Here is a 23368-nt window from a genome sequence, read left to right as displayed (position 1 = left end):
ACCTTTGGCCTTCAGTAGAGCACACCTCCCCTTCACCACACTACGTTGCTAGGCAACAGATCTCTGTGGCAGGCAGGGATTGGTGGAGGCCTTTGAATTAATGGTGAGAATACTTCTGACAGTACACGGTGTTCTGGCCAAAGCTGCAGCTCACTGCTACAGTAGAAACAACAAGAAGCAGGGCAATGTGTAAAATAAATCCTCCGTCCCACTCGAGTGCTGGAGGTGAGCAAGAGCGACAGATGCTTGAAAGAAAAATGTGTCGCAGAGCAGAGAGAGGTTGGAGGGAGGACTGAAAAATGAAAGATGAGGTGGTTTACAAGTGTTGGTTTGTGTGGGAGGTACAGCTCTGCTTCCTCCAGGCTCCTTCAGCTGATGTTCGCTCTCCTCTCTCATGTACCCTTGTAGCTGAAAACTGGCTGATGCAGAACATTTCTCACTCTGTTTCTGTTTTCAGCCTCTGTTACAAAGCTGTGATAATCTGTTTCCAAATAACTCATCTAATTTTACAGGAAGTGTCTTTTAGATCTGCTTAGTGTGCTTTGTACAACCATCACACTGGGATTTCTTAACTCTGACACGGTCAAACAAACATGGCCTTCAGAGAAAACACACAGACTCAAATACTCACAGAACAATGCATTATTAATAAGAAAATTCCTCGTCTGCCTCCCGTCAGAAGCCTTTACTCTCATCCTCTCTCACATGAAAGCGTTTAACCACATTTTATGCCGCCTCCTTAAATTTCTTCACCAAAGCCCGTTCACAAATTTAGTGATTTATCTTCCTGCACACATCTGCCGTTGTGTTGCTATGAGAACCTGGAGTTAATTACTATGATTTACTGATGATTAGAGAGCCGAGCAGAGATTTTGACGTTACATTACCACACACTGCCAGAGCCTGACCGTGGTTTCCAGGGAAACTGGAAATGTGAATCTTTTTCAGCAGACACAGGCACGGCTTAAAGAGCGAGGATTGCCTCAGATAGATTCTTCTAGAGACAAACCTGTAGCTGCTGCAATCACTATCAATCAACGGGGGAGATATACGGACAGATGTGGGTTTCCATCCACGCTGAGATTTGTGATGTTTGACCCAAATCTGACCGAGAGTTATGGAGAGACTTCAGACTAAGTTGGACTGCTGAGGTATGTGTGCTGCTTGTGATTTCCGACTGTTTGTTCTCTACTCTTTGTTTGCTTACTTAAAATAGAAAAGTGCACATTTTCTGTGCACCATTTTTCTAATGTTTGATTCATTTATGAGATGACTAAATCAAACCACTTGAATCTGAACTCTGTGGACTAGTTTTCAGGATTGAAAGCTCAAATATGAGATGAAATCAAGCTGTAAAATGCACAAAAAATCCATTCATAGTAAGTTTTCTGTGTTTAAATGATGTGTTTAATGAACGTAGATATCAGAGGATAGAGTGTATTTTTGCCAGTTATTTTCATCGAACAGTAGCAGTGATGTAACACTGTTGCATGCCCCTCGTGATGCTTGACATCAATATTGCGTGTCTGAAAATATATTTTATCACAAAAGCAAACCCTCGCTTGCTCTGGGCTCATGCTGAGGTTTGTTCTTTCAGTTGATGTTTGAGGATTGTGAGAACAAAGAGTCAGTTTTGTGTTAATCCCTGCAGGTTTCCCAAGACTTTGATGCACAGACAGAATGGGAAGTCTTAAAGACGAGATGAGAGGACTGACAGAGGACCACAAGCCGTGTGAGCGGGGAGATGATGGAGAGCGTCCAGGCGGCTCAGATGGCGGCGCTGAGCCTGAGGGACCTCAGATAAACATGAGTCAAGAGTCATCAACACTACAGAGCTATCAGCCAAAAGTCCACTTGAATGCCTGCTACGATCAAGAGACAGACAAGGATTCAATACCTAAAGATGAAGAGGATTCAGGAGAGGTTTGTGACCAATCAGAGGAGGTTAAAGACTCAGAGGAAATCTGTCCCACACAACAGCTTGAAGCAACAAAAGATACGCAAAACAACACAGAAGAATTCCTGATGGATGGAGATGACAGTGAAATCCAGGAGGAGGCATCAGAGGATAAAACTGCGGGTCCTGACAAAAAGGATGCAGACATTGAAACCATCACCATCCCTGTCCCACCCACTCCAGGCCCCTGTGAGCCCTGCACCCCAGCACCCTTTGGCCAGCACCACATGCGCACACAGGTCAGCCTGGAGGTGGTCCAGTGTCACTCTGCAGCCACCAGCCCCATGACGCCGCCACAGGATGGCCAGTCCTTCTTCTTCCCAAGCTCCTTTGGGAGATCTGCCACAGTGGGTTCTGACACCAAAGATGCAGAGCTGCAAGTGGGTCGGCTGGTGGAGCTCTGCTCGGTCGCCACTTCCCCTATGACCCCGAAGACCCCCTACACCACAGCTTTCCCAGAGCTGACCACGAGGGACATGGTGCAGAGGAGTGAGGAGAGGGTGAACCAGAGGGAGGGGCAGGATGTGGAGACCAGTTCCCCTCAGACTAAAAACCAGGCAGGGGCTGAATTAGAGAAAACAGCGGATTTAAAACTTGGCACACAAAAGGAGCAGAGTGAAGGCTCAGATGTGCCTCCAGAGAGCTCCACCTGCTGCCCTGCTACAAGGCTGACGGATTCAGGAGCAATTGTGGGGGACAGTAATGAGCAGTGTAAGCAGCAGAGGATGGGAAGTGTGGATCAAGACATCACAATCTTGGTGACCCACCATGGCAACACAGAAGAGGAAGAGGGGGAAGAGGATGAGTCACTTTTCAATCCCTCAGAGACAGAGATGGCCAAGATAGATGAAAGTGAAGAAACCGGAGGGGAAGGTGATGTGAAAAGGGGGGATGAGGAGAAAATCTCCACAGATGCAGTTGATCATGCAGAGGAAGAGTCAAACTCAGCTCCAGCACAGGAGGAAACAGGTGAATCCTCTGCTCCTGCTACTGAAGAAGCAAAACAGGGCGAGAAATGTGGAGACTCTGAAGTCAAAGATAGATGTGAAGACGTGAGCGATGTTTTTGCAACGAAACCTGCTGCTGTCCCTGAGTCTCCAGCTCCCTTTGGCTGCCACAACATTCGCACTCAGGTGAGCCTGGAGGTGGTGCAGTGTCAGTCCGCAGCGACCAGCCCCATGACCCCACCCGAGGGAGACCAAGCCTTCTGCTTCCCGAGCTCCCGCTTGAGATGTGAAGCTGTGGGGGCAGAGACTAAAGATGCTGAGCTACAGGTGGGTCAGCAGGTGGAGTATCGCTCCGTGGCTACAGCTCCCATGACACCAAGAACGCCCATCGCCACAACTTTCCCTGAGGTCAGGAAGGAAACCAGCATAGAGGAGAAGATAGTAGAGGAGGAAGAGGAGAAGAAGGAGGATGAGAAAAAGATGAGGGAAGAGAACATGAGGGAGGAAAGAAACTGTAAGGAGAAGTGTGAGGAGCCGGTGCAGGAAGTGAGCTGGGATGAGAAGGGCATGACGTGGGAGGTGTACGGAGCAGTGGTGGAGGTGACGGTGTTGGGCTCAGCCATCCAGAAACATCTGGAGAAGCAGGTGAGGAAGCAGAAGCTGCAGCCCTCCATGCATCCCCCTCCTCCGCTCAACCCGTCAGCCATGCATCTCACCACTGAGGGCACCCATGGGGGCTCCGGCTTGGGTAAAGGGAAGAGAGGGGTGCAGGATGGGGAGGAGGGCCGGCGCAGGAGAAACCCCTTCCGTCAGCTGATGGAGAACATGCAGCAGCCTCACTGCTGCTCCAGAGCTCACAGCGCTGAGTGACGTGAGATAAACAACAGATGGTTTTGAAAAAGAGAATCTGTGCTGGAGTCACATGACTTCTGATAAACACGGCTGTGATACGATGCATCCACTGACACACCTCAGAGACGTCATGAGAGCCTGAGAGGGAAATGACCTCCTTATGGAGGCACAGGAAAGCACAAAATAACCTTCCATCACGGAGGACTGAAACTGAAAATCAGCCATACAAGATGTTTTTTGTTGTTGTGTTTTTCTTGATGTTTCACGTTTTCATGTTTTAGAGCTGAGGGTGATCTGTCACTGTTTGCTTTCTCCTTTAATATTTTCACTCAGACCATTGTTAGAGTCTTTTAGCTTTTAAATCTTCTCTTAAGACAATTCACACCATACAAATGAAGCCATGGTAAACTACTCTGGGTTGTTATATAGCTGAATATAACTTTAGACGTGAGAGGTGAGAGTGGAGTGATAGTTTTTGATTGTGATTTAGGACCATGTGATCAGGAGCTTTAATCAGGTGATCTGAATGTATGAAAGGTGAAAGTCACGTTCACGTTGCCTTGATCCATGTGAGGAGAGGTCATTTAGCGCCAGCTTTTCTACGTCTTATTATCTGCTTTTTGGTTTGGCTCAATGTTTTGACTTGTTTGTTTTGTGGAGAGTAAAAAAATTACTAAAGAGGAACAATAATGCTCATTTAAGAAAAGTAATAACTCCTGATACAGTCTTTTTTAATTTATTAATATTTTAATATTTTATTAGTGATTCAGCTGTGTGGTATAACTTACTGTAAATGTGTCAGAGATTAATATTGTGTTAGTGATGCTTGTGTTCATACAGTTACTTTATTAAAATATTGATATTTCTTTTATTTACACTTTGCACTTGTGATACAATCATTTTAATGTTAGAAAACAGTCAAAGAATCAGCTGCTTGCAGGGAAACTCATCATTGCACGTGATTTTATTTCAACAACATGTATCTCAAACTTAAAAAAGACAAACAAGTGGCCAAGAAAAACTCTAAATCTTGGCTAACATGAAGGGGAAAAATCCTTTTACATTTACATTCTGCAATTTTTTTTATTTCTTTTCTTGGATTTCTTTTTATAAAGCTACAGCTGCAACAAAATGTAAAGTGTGTTGACTTATAATAAAGTATCTTTTAAAGCAAATCATTTTTAAACCATGTCTCACTATGTTTACAAAAATAAAGCAATTCTCTTACAAACTTTGAATTAGTTTGTGTTGTCCATATAACGATGAAAAGGTTTTTAATGGATGTTTTGACCCTTTGAGAAATCCTCATACATCTTTGCTCCAAATATCAGGGATCAGTCAGCAGACAATCAGCTCAGAGACATAAAAGCTTGAAACAGGGGACTTGGGGCCGGAAACTTTCCAGCATCTTAGATATTTTTCCCATCACCTGAGGTTAACTTTTCATTCGACTAAGACACGTTTCTGTGACTCTTACTGTTGGAACAAAAAGTCCTACAAAACAGTTTCTGATGACTCCATACAGAGTGGGGTATCAGTAAAGACATAAAGTGGCAGCAGTCGGCATGTTTCAAAATCACTCAGTAGTTTTCCTGTAAAAATTAAAACTGTGGACTGTAGCAAATTATGATGAACTGAAGTTAATTTCTGTCAATCCATAAAGAACCAGACGCTCTTCATGTAGGTACTGTCTTCTAGACCAGTGGTTCTCAAGCTTTTTTCAGTAATGTATCCCCTATGATATATTTTTTTTCTGCCAAGTACTCCCTGATGAGCGCAAAGCAGTCTTTGTTGGAAAAAAAGATGTAAAACACAGCGCTGTACTATTAGTGTCTATTGGATATAGTACTCACTTTATGAACTTTAACTTATATTGTATTCAAACACTGATTAAATAAATTGTGTTTAAGAAATTTAGCTTGGTTGCTATTTTTTGAATATGTATTTTTCAAACTTGGGTACCCCCTGGAGAGCCCTCGCGTACCCCCAGGGCTACACGTACCCCCATTTGAGAACCACTGTTCCAAACGATGTGAGAAAAGGATGAAATTAAACGTGTGCTACAGAGAAATAAATACATACAGTACAACTGAAAAGTGTGTGGATTTTCTACTCTACAAATGTCAATATTAATTTAACTGCTCTGTATTCTTAACTTGCTACAAGAAATGTAAATTTCATAATATCAATGCACAGCTTTAAATAGTCAGTAACAAACCAACAATATGTGGTGCATCCACTATTGGTCAGCAGAGGGCGTCATAACACAGTAAATACAGTACTCCTGAAATCATAGACTTGAGAGAGGAAGCAAGGGTTTGTTTGTTTGTTTTGAAAGAAAGAGAGGCTTTGAGCCTCAATGTGCTATACATATATTTTAGTGTGTCTTTGAGATCCTTTGTCCTCTTCTGCTTCCTTCCTCTAGATCATCTGATGATGAAGAGCAGAAACATTTATGTCAAAACATGTTCAGCGAGGAAAGTAAAGTCTCTAGCAAGAAAACTCACCATGACAGGTTTTTACTTCATCTTAGAAGCCGCCACGAAGCTCAATGGAGTGGAGGCTAAATGGGAAGGCAAAACACATGAAAAAAATCTCCACACAATTAATCATACATGCATACTACAGAGAAAGGTTAATTCCTGTTTATGGTCTTGTTTGATTTTTTGATCATAAAAAGACAGCAGTGTCAATCTAAGTGTGCTTCATAACCAGCTCAAAGTCCTCATGATTGTGACTAAATTAGTAAATCAGATAAAAAAAAGAAATCAAACCGAAATTGGAACCAAAAAGTGGGGAGTCGCAAAAAAGGTTGTCTTTACCTGTTTTTGTCTGCATCTGTACCTTTAGCCTCCTTCCTATTTCGCATGCCCCTGTAGAGTGAGGTGTGCAGATTAATATATAGACATATGGGTAATTTGGAAACTGGAAAATATTGCTTCACAGAGATACAATGTGAATCAGCTGAGTTATTGAAGTGTTGCACGTATTCATCTTGATTTTTGTCCCCCCATATTTTTTTTCCCAAGTCCGCTTACTCACTTTTTGTACAAGGACATGCCGATGCCAGCCAACACAGCAATAACGCCTGCCAGTATTCCTAGCACAATGGCCAACACTGGATGAGATGGTTCAGGCCCAGGAAGCCCCCCCTGAAACAAGCATATGACACAACTGTCTTATTTATTGCTGATGTGCAGTGAAGTTACTTTGAAGCTGAATAATGAGCAGAAATTCAAATATATATATATATATATATATATATATATATATATATATATATATATATATATATATATATATATATATATATATATATATATATATATATATACATTTGATAAGTTACAGAAAAAATCTGATGGTAACGCTAACTACAGAACAAAGCCATGCATTTAATCAACCACCAAGACTCCTAAAGATCTCACCAAGTGGACCACAGAAAAGGCCTGGAGCTGTGCATGCTCTATGAAACATACTGAGACACAGCATTCCCAAAAAATATTCCCAAACTGAAAAGATCTGCTCAGAAAAATGTAAGATCGAGTGTGAGTTTTAAAACTGTCAAGTCACTGATTGCAATGTTCAGAAAGCTACTCAATGACCTTCCAGAACGATGAACTAGCTTCAAGGCTGAATTTTATTGTTACAGTTTCATTGAGCAGAGGCCTCATCCGAAGCAATATACATCTGAGAGTAAATACAACCCAGGCCAAGATTGAGATAGGAGGGAACAACATGAGCCAAATGCCACAGTAAGTATGTGTTACAAGTACTATAGGATACATGTGCTGCCATGCAGAGCAAAGAGGCTCTAAACAGAGTGTTTAGAAGCTGGATTTCTTTTCGTGACTAATTGTGAAAAAAGTTATCAACTCTCCAGCTAGAATGATATCTGTAAAACCCACATTATGAAAATGATACACCTTGATTACCAGGAGAGGAAAAAAAATTCCAACAGGAAGTCAGAAACTACGTACTTTTGAAAAACAAAAACAAGAAAGAGCCCACTCTGCAAGCCATGAAACATTAATTCATAAAAAAAGTTGTGACAGCTACATTTTTTAGACTTTGATCAAAAACATGAACTGATACTAAAATTTGAAGCACATGGACTTCAAACCCTGTAAATTCACTGAGCATGAAGAACATGATATCTAAAACAACTTGAGACCGTGAGAACAATTCCACACCAGCACCCAGAACCATTAAAGATGAAAAAATCATAAAATTACCTACAGCAGATATTTCATATGTAGGTACCTGAATTCTGAACTTTCCAGAATCAGCTTTAATGCTCAGCCTTGCTCAACCTGAAACCAACAGCCACTGGTGTGATGTGAGATAGTTTGTGCAGATTGTGAAGATGTATTATACTAAAACAAAAAAAGTGAAAAGTTTTTCTTCACATTGACTAAAAGTAAATCAGTAAAACAACAGATAACACGTTACTAGTCGTGGATCATGTGATAAAAATGTGCCACAATGGGGATAAAAGAAAACTTCCCAATCTCCAACAATAAGATGTGGTACCAACTGTTTGGTTTGACAAATGAAAAGTGAGTTTGGAGGCTATAATATAACAGTCTTTCAGCCCTCTGGACATAACTCAGCCACTGAATTCCTCAACTCACAGTACAAAATGTACTTTACCCATCAATGACATTTCCAACCAGAATTAAAACATAAATTAAAACATCTTCAGCAATATGTTGGAAAATAAACTAATAGTAGTTTTAGGAGCTACAAGGAGACAGGAAAGAGTCTGTGTCCTACAAAATGATAAGATGTAAAACTGGACAGAGAATAAAATCTATTCAGAAAATCTGATGAGCAATGACCAGAGTCAGAAAGCTTATTACTTCATCACTTTCAAAGAAGTCCTGACAGACAGTATGCTGTATGCTGCTGCTTGCTATAATTAGCCCAAATGTTAACTTTGTTATAATAACATTTCTGAAATAAATATTTCAGCATGTCTGTTAACCTGTAATGATGTGTCTAATATATAGGAATTTGTTAGATTCAATAATATATTTCTCCCAGTTAAAAGTATGACACTAAACTCATTCTTTCTTCATAACTAGTTCATCAAAGGTACCAGCAATGCTCAGCTTTTAAAAAAAAATCATGATAAAGATTTAGCAGTATCATTTTTTCAGTCAGAAACATAACCCAGCACCATCAAAACTGTGTAATACTGCAATGGTAAAAGCTATATACCTCTGGCAAAACTTTTACGACAGAATTTCAGTGAAGTTTAAAATTAACCTGAAAGGCAAAATGTCATAAAAGGAGAACATTTAAGAAAGAAAGCTATTTTTTACTTACAATTTTTGTGAGTCCAAGTTCTTTCAGTGCATCATAATGTCCAGAATTAGAGATCTTCTTTTCCACCTCATCAACTGTGAGGGCATTACCGTTGGAGTCAATAAAATATGCCACAATGATTGTTCCACCTGAAGACCTGAGATAAACAGTAATATGTTTACAGAAACACTGTAACAGCAGTGTTCAAATAAGAAGGGCCCTCTCAACAACAACTACTATTACAGTATCTGTTTTTTCTTTTCTTTTTGAACTAATAGACTTCATCATTATTATTTTGTATGTATTGTGGTTAAGATATGAAGTGGGGAGAGAGTGAACTTGCCCAGATGTTTCATCAGCAACAGGTCTGATCGTAACAATTTCAACTGTAGCCTCAGTGGCAGCAGTCAGCTCCCTGGAGACAGAGAAAAATCAAGTCAAAGAGGAAAAACGGTGAACTCATGTGTGAACCAGATGAAGAGAGTAAAATCTCTGGAGGCAAAATCAAAGTTTTTAGATTCATGTATTAGTGTACCTGATGATGTCAGTGAGGTTTTTCATAACCTCCTCTTCAGAGGATGAAAACTCAAGAACAACTACAGTCGACCTTTCAGCTGTTGATATCTGCAAAATTGTGATAACAGGATCAACACATTCTGTTAATTTTTCTTCTATATGACTAGTCACAGAAAAAAAAAACCTCCTCCATGATTTAATCACTCACCTCCAGCACTGTGCTGGTGGAAAGGTCTCCACCATCAGTTGCTGTAACTGTTACCAAATACTTTCCTTTCAGAGACACATCGAGCTCTTCAGTCGTTCTGTGGAAAGTGAATGAAACATTAATAAAAACATGAATGAATTTAAACAAAAGGCCCCAGGGTCAAGATATGTCAAAGATCATCATATTCATATGTCCTTTGAAGGGGGAAGTTAGTTTTTCTTTGTCTTCATGATGCAAATTCTTAAAAAAAAGCATACATTTTTCATTTATTTTGAAGTTTTTTTTACTGCCTTTATCAGACAGGGTGAGACAGACGATAGAACAGAAACAAGGTCATGGGAGAAAGGAACCACAGTTTTGACTCATGGGATGCTTGACCTAAACCACCAGGCAAAACCAGTGACCCTTGAATTTTTTAATGTTTTTATTATTTTCAGCAACTTAGTGATTTTTAAATTCTTTTAATCACTTAATCTCATCACAAACTGAACTCATTAAATAATTTGTGTCTTTAATTACCTGTGATTTTATTTCTCTTAAGGGCTGTTTTTGTCACTTTTTTGTCTGTTTACTTCTGTAAACCTGTGTCTCTGTGTTAGTTTTGCTTTTCCATATGTTCACTCTTTGTATTTTCATAATCATGTTGTTTCTCTCAGTAGTTTTTGTGAGTCCCTGTATTGTTGTTAGATTGAGTTAGGGGAAATAAAACTTCAAATCAAACACATCTGGAACCCAGAAAGCAAGAAGGATAACTTTGTACTCACTGAATAGTTCCCACATAAATGTCATTTTGCTGTGTGGTGACGGCTTCAAACAGCAGCTTCATGTTGTTTGTTTGATTGGTTTTGTCTTTAAACTGGACCTCTGTTACTTCAAACTCAATCTGACGATTCACTCCAGAGTCCCGGTCTGTAGCCTGAGGGCAGCAAAAGGAACAAGGATTGTCCTGACTTCATGCATAAACATACTTTTGACAAACTAAGATTATGGTTATTTCATATACTCACAGTGACTCCTGCTACTGATGTGCCTTTAACTGCATTTTCTGACACCACAACTAAAATCCAAAGACAGAATATGTTTTTAGCTCTTGAAAAAAAAAAAGTGATTAAAGTAGAGGTCAGTACATAAATTCAATGAGATTATATCTATCTATCTATCTATCTATCTATCTATCTATCTATCTATCTATCTATCTATATATATATATATATATATATATATATATATATATATATATATATATATATATATATATATATATATATATACATATATATATATATATATATGTATATATATGTTTTTTCAACAAAGATGTCAGTTTTAGGTTGAGCAGGCCAATCATGAGCAAGGAGCGTAAATTGGTCATGGGCAGACAAGCCTTGTGTCAAGGGCTCATTAGTCAAAAAATAAATCAATAAATTCCAAAAGAAATAAAACTCTGAATCAGTCATTTAATCAAACAGGTTCTCATTACTTTAAACTCACTAAACACATAATCTGAGAAAATGAATTCTGGGATGTTGTCGTTGATGTCTTCAATGTTGATCTCCATTCGTCCTAAAACAATTAACAAAAAAATCAAGTTAACTTTGGTGATTTTTGAATATGTTTGGCAGTGTTTATGATTTAAAAGTTGATTTCTTTGCAAATGAACAAGTGCAGACCTGGTGTAGCACTGTTGTTTTCTCCTTTCTCTGTGAACAAATCCACCACCTGAGCCTCCAGCACCACCTGCTCACATTCTTCATAATCCACCGTGACCTCTGGGTTGACTCTGACTTCCCCTGTAGGATCCACGATGAAGTAACTGCAGGGTTTCATGGAGCCGTCACATCTGCATTTGATGGACTCCAGCTCGTAGACCAGAGAGTGGTTTGTGTCTCTGTCCTCTGCTGTAAATCTCCCAACAGCCTCCATGATGGTGGTGTTCTCCTTTACGCTAACGGTTGGTGTTGACAAGAACTCTGGCCGCTCATCGTTCACATCCTCCACATTCACGACCACCGTCACTTCAGCGCTCAATAGCTCCAGGTCTGCTGCCTCCACTCGCAGTGTAAACTGCTTGCGTTCACTCTCATAGTCCAGATTGATTTCAGGGTCCACGGTGATGTTCCCCCTGTAACCCCGCTCCATTTCATAAGTGCGGATGATGAAGCTGCCAAAGCTTCCACCAACAATGCCAAAAGAAATGCGGTTAAAGTCTCTGGTTTGGTCCAAATCCTCAGCAGAGACAGAGCCCACAAATGCACCTGATCAGAGGAAACAGTCATTAAATCCAGACACACAAACATCAACACTGAAAGGCTTTGCACATATAAATACCTTTTTCTCCTTCTTTGACAGAGAATTGGTAAGAGGCCTCTGCAAACTGTGGTTTGTTATCATTGATATCCTGTGAAGCATCAAAAGGAAACAGTTACCATTTCCAAAAGGAGCAGCAGCATCAGTGCAGATTAATATCTAACCTGCTGAAGCCTCACCTCGACTTCAATGGTAACAGGGACTGAGGTGGACAGGGGAGGAGTACCCTTGTCAGTGGCAGTGACATTTAGTTTAATCTTTCCATCAAGCTCTGGGTCCAGGGCCTCACGATCCAGCTCACCGCTGTTTCTCAGTACTCCAGTGTCTGGGTCGATTGTGAAGTTGTTGCTGTACTTGCTTTCCTCAATGCTGAACATTATCTGACTGTTTTCTGTGTCAGGGGCGTCTGCATCAGTGGCCTGTCCAAATGAGAAACAGATTTGTGACATCCATTCATCCATGTCTTGGAAAAGCTTGACTGTATTCTGAACACTTTTTATATGAGACAGGGAAAGACTTACAGAAATGTTGGCCACTACAGTCCCAACATCAGCATTTTCAGTCACATTCAGCCTGTACGTGGCCTGTGGAAACTCTGGGCTGTTGTCATTTACGTCCTTGATGTTGATAGTAACTGTAGCTGTGGAGTGGAGGCTGGTATCATCCTGATCTGTGGCGATCACCTGTATGATAACACATCACAGACATACATCAAACAGGTTTCACAATGACACAGATACAAACCTCAGATATAAATGTCTCCTGTTTCTCTACATACTTCTACAATCATTTGCTGTGTTTTCTCGTAGTCCAGTTTTTCTTGCTGTATGACATCGAGCCCAATGACGCTGTTTGACAAGTTAGAGTGAGGTTGAACAGAAAACACATCTTTGTCGGCTCCTCCCAGGGTCAGTTTAGTGTTGGGAGTCTATGAGAAACCAAAAGAGACGGTCATTAATGATAAATTATTGATGTCAAGTTGAGCTGCTCACATTGTATTTCACATACTTCAGAAAAACTCTTTGTCAAACATTGTTCTCTCTTACCTTGTCCAGATCTCTGACCGTCATGTTGATGGAAATAGTCCCCAAGTGCTCATAGACCTCCTCTGTGAAGTGAGTTTCTTTCACACAGGAATGTCCACACTTGTAAAACTCTGGCTTGTTGTCGTTGACGTCAATGATGCTGATCTGTACTCGTGTTGTGACGGTGGAATAGAACCCATGGATGTTTACATTAGACTTAGTGGCCTAAAAGAGAACAAATAAAATCACATTTTCTTGATGTGGATATATGTAGTTTGAGTTTCGGGGTCCTACTTTACTTTCATTCATTCATTCATTTTCTGGGCCGCTTATCCAGTTCAGGGTCGCGGTTGGCTGGGGTCTATCCCACTTGTCATTGGGCGAGGGGCGGGGTACACCCTGGACTGGTTGCCAATCAATCACAGGGCTGACACATAGACAGACAATCTTTCACACACACACACACTCACACCTACGGACAATTTTAGAGTAGTAGTGGAAGCACAAAAAGGCCAATTATCTTTTTGTAGTTGATGAGTGTAGAAGCCATTGTTGGAGAGCCCACTGTGAGTCTTTCATGGTAAACTGCAGAGATCTTTGTCCGCATTGGACTCTCACTCTCCAGGGCATCAAATACCAAAAGTTTCAGTGTAGTTGTGGATTTGGGGGTATGAAGCTACTTGACCAAAGACCAGGTGTGATTTTGATCCTGGGTTCATCACTAAAAATGTGTTCAAGCTGCGACTGCTAATGTCTGTAGAGATCAACCTTATTTCCATTACACATTTTAATTTACTGTTACACCAGGTCAGAGAGTTCATCAGACATCTTATTTTGATTTGCTATGCACAGGTAACTGTCCTTTTAGTGTCTCTGCACAGGTGTTTAAGCTAGTCCCTAAAACTCTTCCTCAAATCTAGTCCTCTGCTCTTTTTCTATATCTCTGCCTAGTAACAAAAACCACCTTCTTTACCATATTTAGTGTCAAATTGATGGAGCATGGAAGTGTTGTAGTTATTATTTGATACACAATGAGCCCGGAAATTTCGCACAAACTTGTCAGTTTATCAGACAGACAGAGGAGTAAACTGGTGAGCCCTAAAAAAATACAAACCTTTACAGTCAGTGTTACATTATCACCAGATTCCTCTCTGTCGATTTCTGACAACGCAGATATGATGCCTTCATCTGATGAGATTGTGAACAGGCCATCCATTGAAGCATCTGTTAAACAACAGGGAGAAAACAAATTTATATTTTACCACTCAGTCACTCAAACTAAAAAATAAAAAAAAGAAGAAGAATTTTGTTTTGTTTTGTTTCGTTTTGTTTTGTTTCAGCTTAGAGGCTAACCTTCAATGCTGTAGGTGATTTTATAATCATCTTCTGTGTTCTGGCTTTCAGCAGTCACATTAAGGACAACTTTCCCCTGAAGTTAAAAAAAAAAGGGGAGGACAGGAAAGGGAGTCAAATTTCTCACATAAAACTTAAGGCAGCCTTACTCACTGTAGATTGGTGTATCATCCTACTACAGATTTGTATCCTTTTCACAAAAAAAAAACTGTTGAAATTACAATTTGAAGCTTAGGCTCTTACAAAGAAATATAGGTATGAATACATCAGGGATAACGAAAAGTCACATGAAATGATACGTTTCTGTTACAATAATGGAACAATAAAGTCAATAACCACTCACCAAAGGAGAATTTTCTTCAATGCTCCCCACGTAGGGAGCACCGATGAAATACAGGCCTTCAACCGTGATAAAGGCATAGGCAACACTTGAGAGGTAATTGGTCTCATCAAAATAGCATCGACCTCCACCGTCCTGTTTTTAGAAGACAAAGTTAAAAAGTTTGCTGCTTTCATATAAGAATTAACAAAGTCAGCCCAGTAATTAGTCTATATTACAGCCATGTGTAATGGATATTACATCAGTGATGACTTGGTGTCTGCTGCTGAAGACTGACAGATTAAAACTATTGGTCAAAGTGGTTGTAGAAAATAGACGTAATGAGAACAGGAACACAAAAAGGTTCACATCCAACAAAACACACACAAACATTTGGCAAAAAAAAAAACTCCAGACAGGATGGGAACAAGACAATCACTAGACGCTGACAGGTTTATCACATTTGGCTGAAGATCACATTTGGTTTGAAAAGATGATTTGAATATAAGATGATGATGAGAATTCCTCATTTAACCAGAGGGTGGTCACTATGTATACATTTAACTCTGTGTGATAAACCTGAGGAACTGACTTTGATTTTCTCATTGTGCCTTTTTTGTTAGTGTTTTCTTTGTTTTTTCAAACAGTTTTTTTAATCATCTTTTTTTAATAAGAGTTTTAAGTTTCCCTGTTTGTTCTGAATTTTAATACAAATTTTTGTAAGCCAACAATCATTGTAAATGAGGGTTTTCCTCTCTGTGCTCTGTTTCTTTCTTTTCTTTTTCTTCTACTGCTTCTTCCTGTTCAGCAAAACAACACGACTAAATTCCCAAGTACAGAGGTTTACAGCTAGGATGAAAGGGTTTTGTTAGTATTTAAGAAGCCAGCACAACCACATCCACAACAGTTAAGCCAAAATACTGAGGCCCTTGAACTAGAAACACCACTGCCCACAATGCACCTTGAAATCTTGTCATGTTACTGGACAAAACTCACACAGCAGCATTGGTCCAGATGGCCTACATTACTGTAGTAAAACCAAGGGCAATCTGCAGTCTATAAACAGAAACTGAAAACTACAGTTCTTTGAGATTCTGCAGAGTCACTGCAGAAACCACAACAACTTCATACAGATCAAGCCAAGAAGCAGAATTTTACAGCAGAAATAAACATGTTTACAGTCTGGTTCAAATGACTGCTGGGGTCTGTTCCACACACTACTGCATGTATGACTTGATTTGATTTACATACGGGCACCCTGTGGCTGTCTGCAAAGAGGCTAAAGGCCTGTCATGTACATTGCCACATTATGCAATACCATCCTATTATGTAGTAATAAATTTCACTTCATTGTGTAATAACACAATGTTGTTTTATAACAATCTGCCACATTCTGTAAGATTATTCTTCTGCCCAATATGTTTTTTTTTTCTTAACAAGATGAGAATTTGGTACACTATGTATTAAACCACCAGAATGGATATCTTGATTAAGGAAAAAACAAACAAACAAACAAACAAACAAACAAAAACATACTTTCAAAGTAACATTTGAGCATACCAGTATGAATCGTAAAAATGAATCTATTTTTAAAAACAAGTAGGATGTTTTTTTTATTTGTTGACTGTAGCAGACTTATAAACAGAAGTACTGGAGAGTATTGCTACTATGCCACAAAAATAAAAAAGAAAAGAAAGAAAAATCAGTATCGCGTTATAACATGATAGGTTTCATGTCATTACCTGATTAGTTTCATGTCATAATATGATCAGTTGGTCTCAGGTTGAGGAGGCAGAAGTGTGAATTCAGATCATTGCTTCAGAGGGGATCAGGTGGAGCAAGGCAACTTTATTTATAGCACATTTCTGCAGCAAGGAATTTACAAGTGCTTTACAGAGATAGTGATACACATTGAAAGGAAAGCAAAACATATTAAAAGAAAACAGTTAAAAATCAATTCAAGGTTGAAAAATGAAATGAAACAAAAAAATAGCAAAAAAAAAAAAGTGAAAACAGATTTTAGGATAGAAGCATAAAAGTAACCGTGCAGAGTGGTGCAATAAAAAAAGAGAAATATTCTAATAAAGGCAGCTGTAAAAAAGGTGAGTCTTCAGCTTGGATTTAAATAAGCTGAGAGTGTTGGCAGATCTGGTATTTCCTGGCAGTTTGTTCCAGATATCTGGAGCATAGAAGCTAAATGCTGTTTCTCCATGTTGGCTTCTGACTTGAGACTGAAAACAGACCTTTTCCAGATGACCTGAGTGGCCTTCACTCTCTATGTCTCTCAGCCAAACTATTTCTATAGCTTACACTTCAGCTGGAATAGACACAAAAGGCAGCACGATGAAAGGTATGAACGAAGAACAGATCTAGAAATTTATAATGATTGATTTGCAACTAATTTGAAATGCTAACATAAAAGAACAAACCTTGAACTAATGATCGGGGCCCATATGCATATGAAGCCATAAGTGAGGACAACAGACTGTTCGTTTTTAACGTTGGGGAAAAAAAAATATAAGCAGTATGCATGAGCCAGGTCAAGAGCATTAAATTTAATGGCGGCAAACCCCACCATTACAGGTGCTAACAACAGAATTACAGCTGCTGTTCAACTGCTTAGAGACAGACATGTATATGCATTACTGTTTTAGATGAAATATGCAAGAAGTTGTGGAAATGTACAGCAAAAAATGAATTTAGGAGACAACATTTTTCAGATGAAAATTATTTTAAACAAGCTGGAAAACAAGTGACTGTGGGTGATATATTTTAAGTTCAGTGAGACCTGACCAGAGACGAGACATCTAAACTGGTAATGAAACATTCTTTACAAGATTTTAAGTCTTTCCACTGTTAATGTGTTTAAAACTACAAAGAAACTTTCTTTGGTTGACTCTTTTTTTGAATGTTGAAATATCAGTCCTCCTCCACTGTTCATTCATAAACAGTCTCCTCAGTCGTCATACTGGCCATCCAAACCATGCCGTACTCTGGCAGGATTCCCTGCACAACGAGTCACAGACAACACTGCCACAAGTTTAGAGACTTTTTGGCCTATGCTAAGTCATTTTGGTCCAACACAGCCCCCTAGTTGGAGGGAAAGTTTTTCTTTCTTTTCTTTTTTTTCAGTTCCATATTTTTTATCATGTTTTGTCTGCTTCCTATCATGTATTGTATTTGCATAACATAATCCAGACTGCACATGTGTCTTCCAACATTTCAGTTCACCAATAATGTTCGTGCCAGTGACATTCATTTGGAGCAGCTTTTGTTTCTTCTCTTTATGAATTCAGTTATATCTGATCTGAAACATGCTACTAGTTTTTAGAATTAAGTCATATTTCAGGTTAATACTGGTATGCTTAGATTCAACGTCATTTTGATAATGTACTTTTTTTCAAATGAAGACATCCCTTTTTGTGGTCTAATTATTCTAATTATTCTTACACTTTCCTGATAAAGAAAAAAGTTCAATATCTGCATTTTGTAATTACTGATGCAATATGTACAGACTTATTTCATAATTTGACAAAGTTTATGACACATGGCGTTCAAGAATATTGGTAAAAAAAAATGTGGCAGATTATTACAAAACACTGCATTGTTACATAATGAAAAGAAAGGTATAACATTATTGCATAATGTGGCTCTACACACTTATAAGCCTCATCTGCAAGGATGCGTAGAGCATTTTCAGTGTGGCCCACATCAATAGGCCAAACGTGCAAATGACTGTCTAGTATAACTACTGGAAGAATTAGATTTCCAATCAATGAGTAAAACCGGTAAAACATAAAACTTACTGTTGCGTTTATCTGCAACCGATAGAAAGTGCTCAGCTCAATGCTATTCAGGTTGCCTAGTAGTCTGACTTCACCGGTGCTTTTTATTATGCCAAACAGTCCAATTCCAGAGCTTGGGATGACCTAAAAAACAGTGTAAAAGTTGATAAAGTATATATATACATATATATATATATATATATATATATATATATATATATATATATATATATATATATATATATATATATATATATATATATATATAATTTGCAGGATGTGTGCGTTTTAATAAAAAATGCTCTAGTGTAATTCAGCCCCACATCAGCAAGTAGTATTATCATTATCATTAAATTGCAATGACATAAAAATAGTTAATTGACAAGGGAAACTTACCTCACCGATGCTGTAACTAATGACACCAGCCAGTCCAGTGTCTTCATCTCTGGCCTTAACCGTGAACAGAGACGACCCCACAGCAGTATTCTGGGGGGTGTGATTGGAACAAAAACAGAAACATAAAAAATCTTTTTGGTTTTCAATACAGATAATTCTTAACATATAAAGACAGATCAGAAATTTGTTAAATAAGTCTAATAGGTTGATAGAGTAAATTATTTTTTGACATGAAAAATGTAAAGGACAAATAACTGTGGAGCGGAAAAATGTGAATGTTCAAAAATGTATCCATGTTTGACTTACTTCTGGGAATGACAAATCATATGGTTCCTCTTCAAATATGGGTCTGTTGTCATTGGCATCCATTAATATTAAAGTTATTGTCGGTGTAATCTAAAAAACATTACACAGCTATTAAGATTACAATTGGTCTAAAATTGAACATTGAAATTAGCTGAAGTGTCACTCACAGTATTGAGACCATCACTGACAGTTACATCAAGCGTCATCACACTAACATTCTGAAAGAAAATAAATTAAAAACCATTTGATAAGCTGAAGAAACTCACAGAGGACCAGAATAAAACCTCTAGATCATACCTCTCTATCTAGCTTTCTTTTGACTTTTACTCTCCCAATGTTTGTCTCAACTTCAAAGTATGCAGCATTGATCCCAGAGAGAGAAAAGGTCAGTGGATCATTGTCGGCATCTGTTGCAGCTATAGTGAACGCCACCTCACCTGCAGAAACAAAATCAGAGGAATTAATATAAATGTTTTTATTACTCACATGTGATTTTACAAAGGTGAAATAAAAACTTTAATAAATGTTTGACCTACCTATTGGTGTGTCCTCACACACATTGTACAAGGTTGTAGTGATTACAGGAGGGGTGTTTGCTGTAAATAAACAAATAGAAAGAAAAATGAAAAATAAACAAACAAACAAACAAAACAAACGTACACACACACACACACACACACACACACACACACACACACACACACACACACACACACACACACACACACACATTTTACTTCTTATTAATGATAAAAATAATACACTTGAACAGAGTTACATTAAAATGAACCAAGTACTCACCTTTAGTTTGTATGAAAACACACAACAGGTACAACAACACACCTCTTGAGAACTCCCCCATGTCTGAAAAGGAAAAGAAAAAAAAAAGTGGGAAACTTAATTCATTACTTTACACTTGCTGCAGCTGTTAACAAGTCCATCAAACAACATCCATTCAGCTCGACATCAAACAACAATATATATAAGACAAGCTTATACCATCAGTTATAGCTTTGATATGTGGACCTCTTCTCTGGTATGACTTGCAGACTGACCTGGCACTGGGTAATAGTGGTTGCTTATGTATTAATGTAGTGTATTTAGATATTGTCACATATTGTCAGGTATTGTCCCTGAAATTACAGATTCACCAGCTGAAAGGATATCAGGAGCACATGTAAAGCATTAAGCAGTCACATCATCAAAATCATGGAAGCAGTAAAGAGAAACATTTAAATGGATTAACTGGCAGCTGATTTCAGCAGAATGATTCACTGCACCTTACTATGTTAAGAGGAAATGTCATTTTTACAGCTAGTAGCTTGGACACTAACACAAAACTTGATCAATGAAATTTGAATCAGAAAATGCCAATTTGGCAGTTATATAAAATAGGTATTTTAACATGTTCACTTTGGTGGTACCTCAATTGATGCAAGTGATAAAATAGATCGTGATATTTGTATACATGCACGTCTAAACACTTCATTAGATTTTTAAATGTGATTTGGTTGTTCCTTTTTTTTTTTTAAAGTAAATCTCCTGAGAGTTACTCCAGAACAGAGGATACTGAACTGTAGGAGCCAAAAAATATTTTACTGTCACCTTCACCCTGACTTAAATCAATTAGATCTGTATGTTTCCCATTATGATGCATTGAGGATGCTCTCATTACAGCAGTTGATTACCTTGTCAGATCCCTCAAGTCTAACAATGAGCTGAATCCTCTCAGAGGGACTCAGGAAGATGACATTTAACTGAGCTGGAAGCTTAAAGCCAGACAAGAACATCTCATCTAAAAGCAAGTTGTTGTCTGAAGCTCCTAAGTTTGACCCAAACCCTGGTCTTGTGTGTCAGGACAATTTAAAAAAAAAAAAAATATGAAGACAAAATCATCCCATTGTTGTGGATCAACTAGCAGAGCCCGTTGCTGCTCATTAAGTCCAGGGTAGGAGTCTATTACACTCTGGTTCCAAGAGTCTGTATAGAAATTTGCAGGATTTATCTGCTGCTGGATGATGATAATAAAAAAAAAGGATTAGCGCTTAGAAAATCTGGTGTACCAAAAATGGCCAATTACATTAGCCTGACTGTACCTGTTTGAGCCCCAACACAGATCAACAGGAACTGATTGCTGTGGACCTTTGATAGTCACGATTGGCAAACAAACAAACATTACTGCCATTGTGATCGAGAGCATATAATTGAATGTTTTCAAAATCTTATTTGAATTCTCTTGAAAATCCAGACACCAAGTTCTTTCTTTTAGTGTTTCATTGCTTAATTCCAGGAAAAAATTGTCACATGAACTTGTATCAGATAAAGAAAACTAAATGAAAGCAGTCTTACTTACCAACCAGCAATCACCTGGGAGCTACTCCTTACTCAAACCACAAGTGATCTTTGACTCTGGGGGCTATAAAAATAAATGATTGATGAATAAAGCAGGAACAACACATTACAGTTAACTAAGCTTCTTCCTCTATCCTAAGTCATCTTTCTAAAATGTAAAAGCTCTAAGCTTAAAAACTCAAAGTTCCACTTGCTGTGTTATATGTTATGTGCTCACCTGCCCCCTTCCTCTCAGTCACCCCAGGGAGTGTTTCTCCTTAAATATTTCTGTAGCTCCATTGCAGCTTTCTTCTCACAGAGGATGCAGTTTGGGCTGCCGCCCCACCCTGCCCCATGCAGCCTTGGTTGCAGTCTCTCTGTCTTTTGTTTCTCCAGTCGTCATCACTCTGTTCCTGGTTGTCACTGGTTTTGTCAGCTAATTGATTGATAGAAAACATCTATACCATCTTGAATGCTCTTGAACACATTGTCAATGATGTAACCTGAATATAAGATAAATATAACTTTAAACATGCGAGGTGATTGTTGAGCAATCATCTTTAATTATGATTTTTGACCATGGTCAGGAGCTATAATCAGGCGATCTTAATGTATGAAAAGTAAAAGCCACTTTAATGTTGTCTTGATCCATGTGAGGAGAGTACTTTAAGCACCATGATCACAGGCTGTTGTATGTCTTATCAATGTTTTGACTTGTTTTGTAGATGGTAAAAAATGTATTGAAGAGGAACAATCATGTGTATTTGAGAAAAGTAAAACCTCCAAAGTTATTCTATTTAGTGATTCAGCTGTGTGGTATAACTTACTGTAAATGTGTCAGAGATTAATATTGTGTTAGTGATGCTTGTGTTCATACAGTTACTTTATTAAAACGTTGATATTTATTTTATTTGCACTTTGCACTTGTGATACAATCATTTTAATGTTAGAAAACAGTCAAAGAATCAGCTGCTTGCAGGGAGACTCATTATCATTGCACAAGATTTTATTTCAACAACATGTATCTCAAACTTAAAGCAGACATAAACAAGTGGCCAAGAAAAACTCTAAATATTGGCAAACATGAAGTAAAAAAATGTTTTTACATTTACATTCTGCAATTCTTTATCTCTTCATTTGGATTTCTTTTTATAAAGCTACATCTGCAACAAAATGTAAAGTGTGTTGAATTATATTAAAGTATCTTTAATACAAACAATCTTTAAACCAAGTCTAATCATGTTTACAAAAACAAAAAGCAATTCTCTTACAACTTTTGAATTACTTGCTTTGTGTTGTACAAATCACGATAAAAAGGTTTTTAATGGACTTTTTGACCTTTTGAGAAATCCTCATACATCTTGACTCCAAATATCAGGGATCAGTCAGCAGACAATCAGCTTAGAGACATAAAAACTTGAAAGCCTGAAATTTTCCAGCATCTTAGATGTTTTTCTACCAGCAAAATATTGTCTTTGCTGGGGGAAGTTTAACACCTTCCGCCAATGACCTCTTTGGATTTTTTCCATCACCTGAGGTTCACTTTTCAATTTTCTACAAAGACACGTTTCTGTGACTCTTCCTTTGGGAACAATAAATCCCCTAAAACAGTTTCTGATGACTCCATACAGAGTGGGGTATCAGTAAAGACATGAAGTGGCAGAAGACAGCATGTTTCAAACTCACTCTGTAGTTTTCCTGTAAAAATTAAAACTGTGGACTGTGGCAAATCATGATGAACTGAAACAAATTCCTG

The 23368-nt window shown here is 38.4% G+C and overlaps 2 protein-coding genes across 2 annotated transcripts; one reads left to right on the top strand and one right to left on the bottom strand.

Moving 5' to 3' along the window:
- The first annotated feature begins 839 nt into the window (after nucleotides 1-839).
- Nucleotides 840-4987, top strand: gprin1 (G protein regulated inducer of neurite outgrowth 1). Its single transcript, XM_074674873.1, has 2 exons — nucleotides 840-1151; nucleotides 1652-4987. Exon 2 carries the CDS (start codon nucleotides 1681-1683, stop codon nucleotides 3772-3774), a length of 2094 nt encoding a protein of 697 aa, XP_074530974.1. The 5' UTR covers nucleotides 840-1151; nucleotides 1652-1680; the 3' UTR covers nucleotides 3775-4987.
- Nucleotides 4988-6285: 1298 nt separating this feature from the next.
- Nucleotides 6286-22972, bottom strand: LOC141793920 (cadherin-related family member 2-like). The gene is made up of 27 exons (XM_074674794.1): nucleotides 22951-22972; nucleotides 20083-20145; nucleotides 19818-19877; nucleotides 19579-19718; nucleotides 19449-19499; nucleotides 19282-19371; nucleotides 18976-19065; nucleotides 18601-18723; nucleotides 14819-14950; nucleotides 14476-14551; nucleotides 14237-14346; nucleotides 13144-13347; nucleotides 12876-13025; nucleotides 12619-12780; nucleotides 12277-12516; nucleotides 12119-12188; nucleotides 11461-12045; nucleotides 11282-11353; nucleotides 10798-10847; nucleotides 10555-10706; nucleotides 9791-9887; nucleotides 9602-9690; nucleotides 9410-9481; nucleotides 9088-9223; nucleotides 6799-6908; nucleotides 6579-6629; nucleotides 6286-6319 (listed from the first exon to the last, which is right to left on the bottom strand). The coding sequence occupies exons 1-27, from the start codon at nucleotides 22970-22972 to the stop codon at nucleotides 6286-6288; spliced, it is 3231 nt and encodes a 1076-aa protein (XP_074530895.1).
- Between the last annotated feature and the right edge of the window lie 396 nt (nucleotides 22973-23368).

This window comes from Halichoeres trimaculatus, unplaced genomic scaffold, assembly GCF_033239565.1.
Source record: "Halichoeres trimaculatus isolate MK-OKI-2021-1 unplaced genomic scaffold, fHalTri1.1 fHalTri1_scaffold_7, whole genome shotgun sequence".
Classification (NCBI taxonomy): Eukaryota; Metazoa; Chordata; class Actinopteri; order Labriformes; family Labridae; genus Halichoeres; species Halichoeres trimaculatus.
The sequence above is the reverse complement of the archived record's forward strand: the minus strand, read 5'-3'. Positions and strand labels throughout refer to the sequence as shown.

Excerpts from the sequence above, each read along its gene's own strand:
- LOC141793920 (XM_074674794.1), bottom strand. The coding sequence starts at position 22,972 with ATGTATGAGGATTTCTCAAAAG. Across the intron at positions 12,781-12,875 it reads CACAGCAAATGATTGTAGAA|GTGATCGCCACAGATCAGGA; the intron begins GTATGTAGAGAA and ends GTTATCATACAG. Across the intron at positions 12,517-12,618 it reads CTGTAGTGGCCAACATTTCT|GCCACTGATGCAGACGCCCC; the intron begins GTAAGTCTTTCC and ends TCATTTGGACAG.
- gprin1 (XM_074674873.1), top strand. The coding sequence starts at position 1,681 with ATGGGAAGTCTTAAAGACGAGATGAGAGGACTGACAGAGGACCACAAG.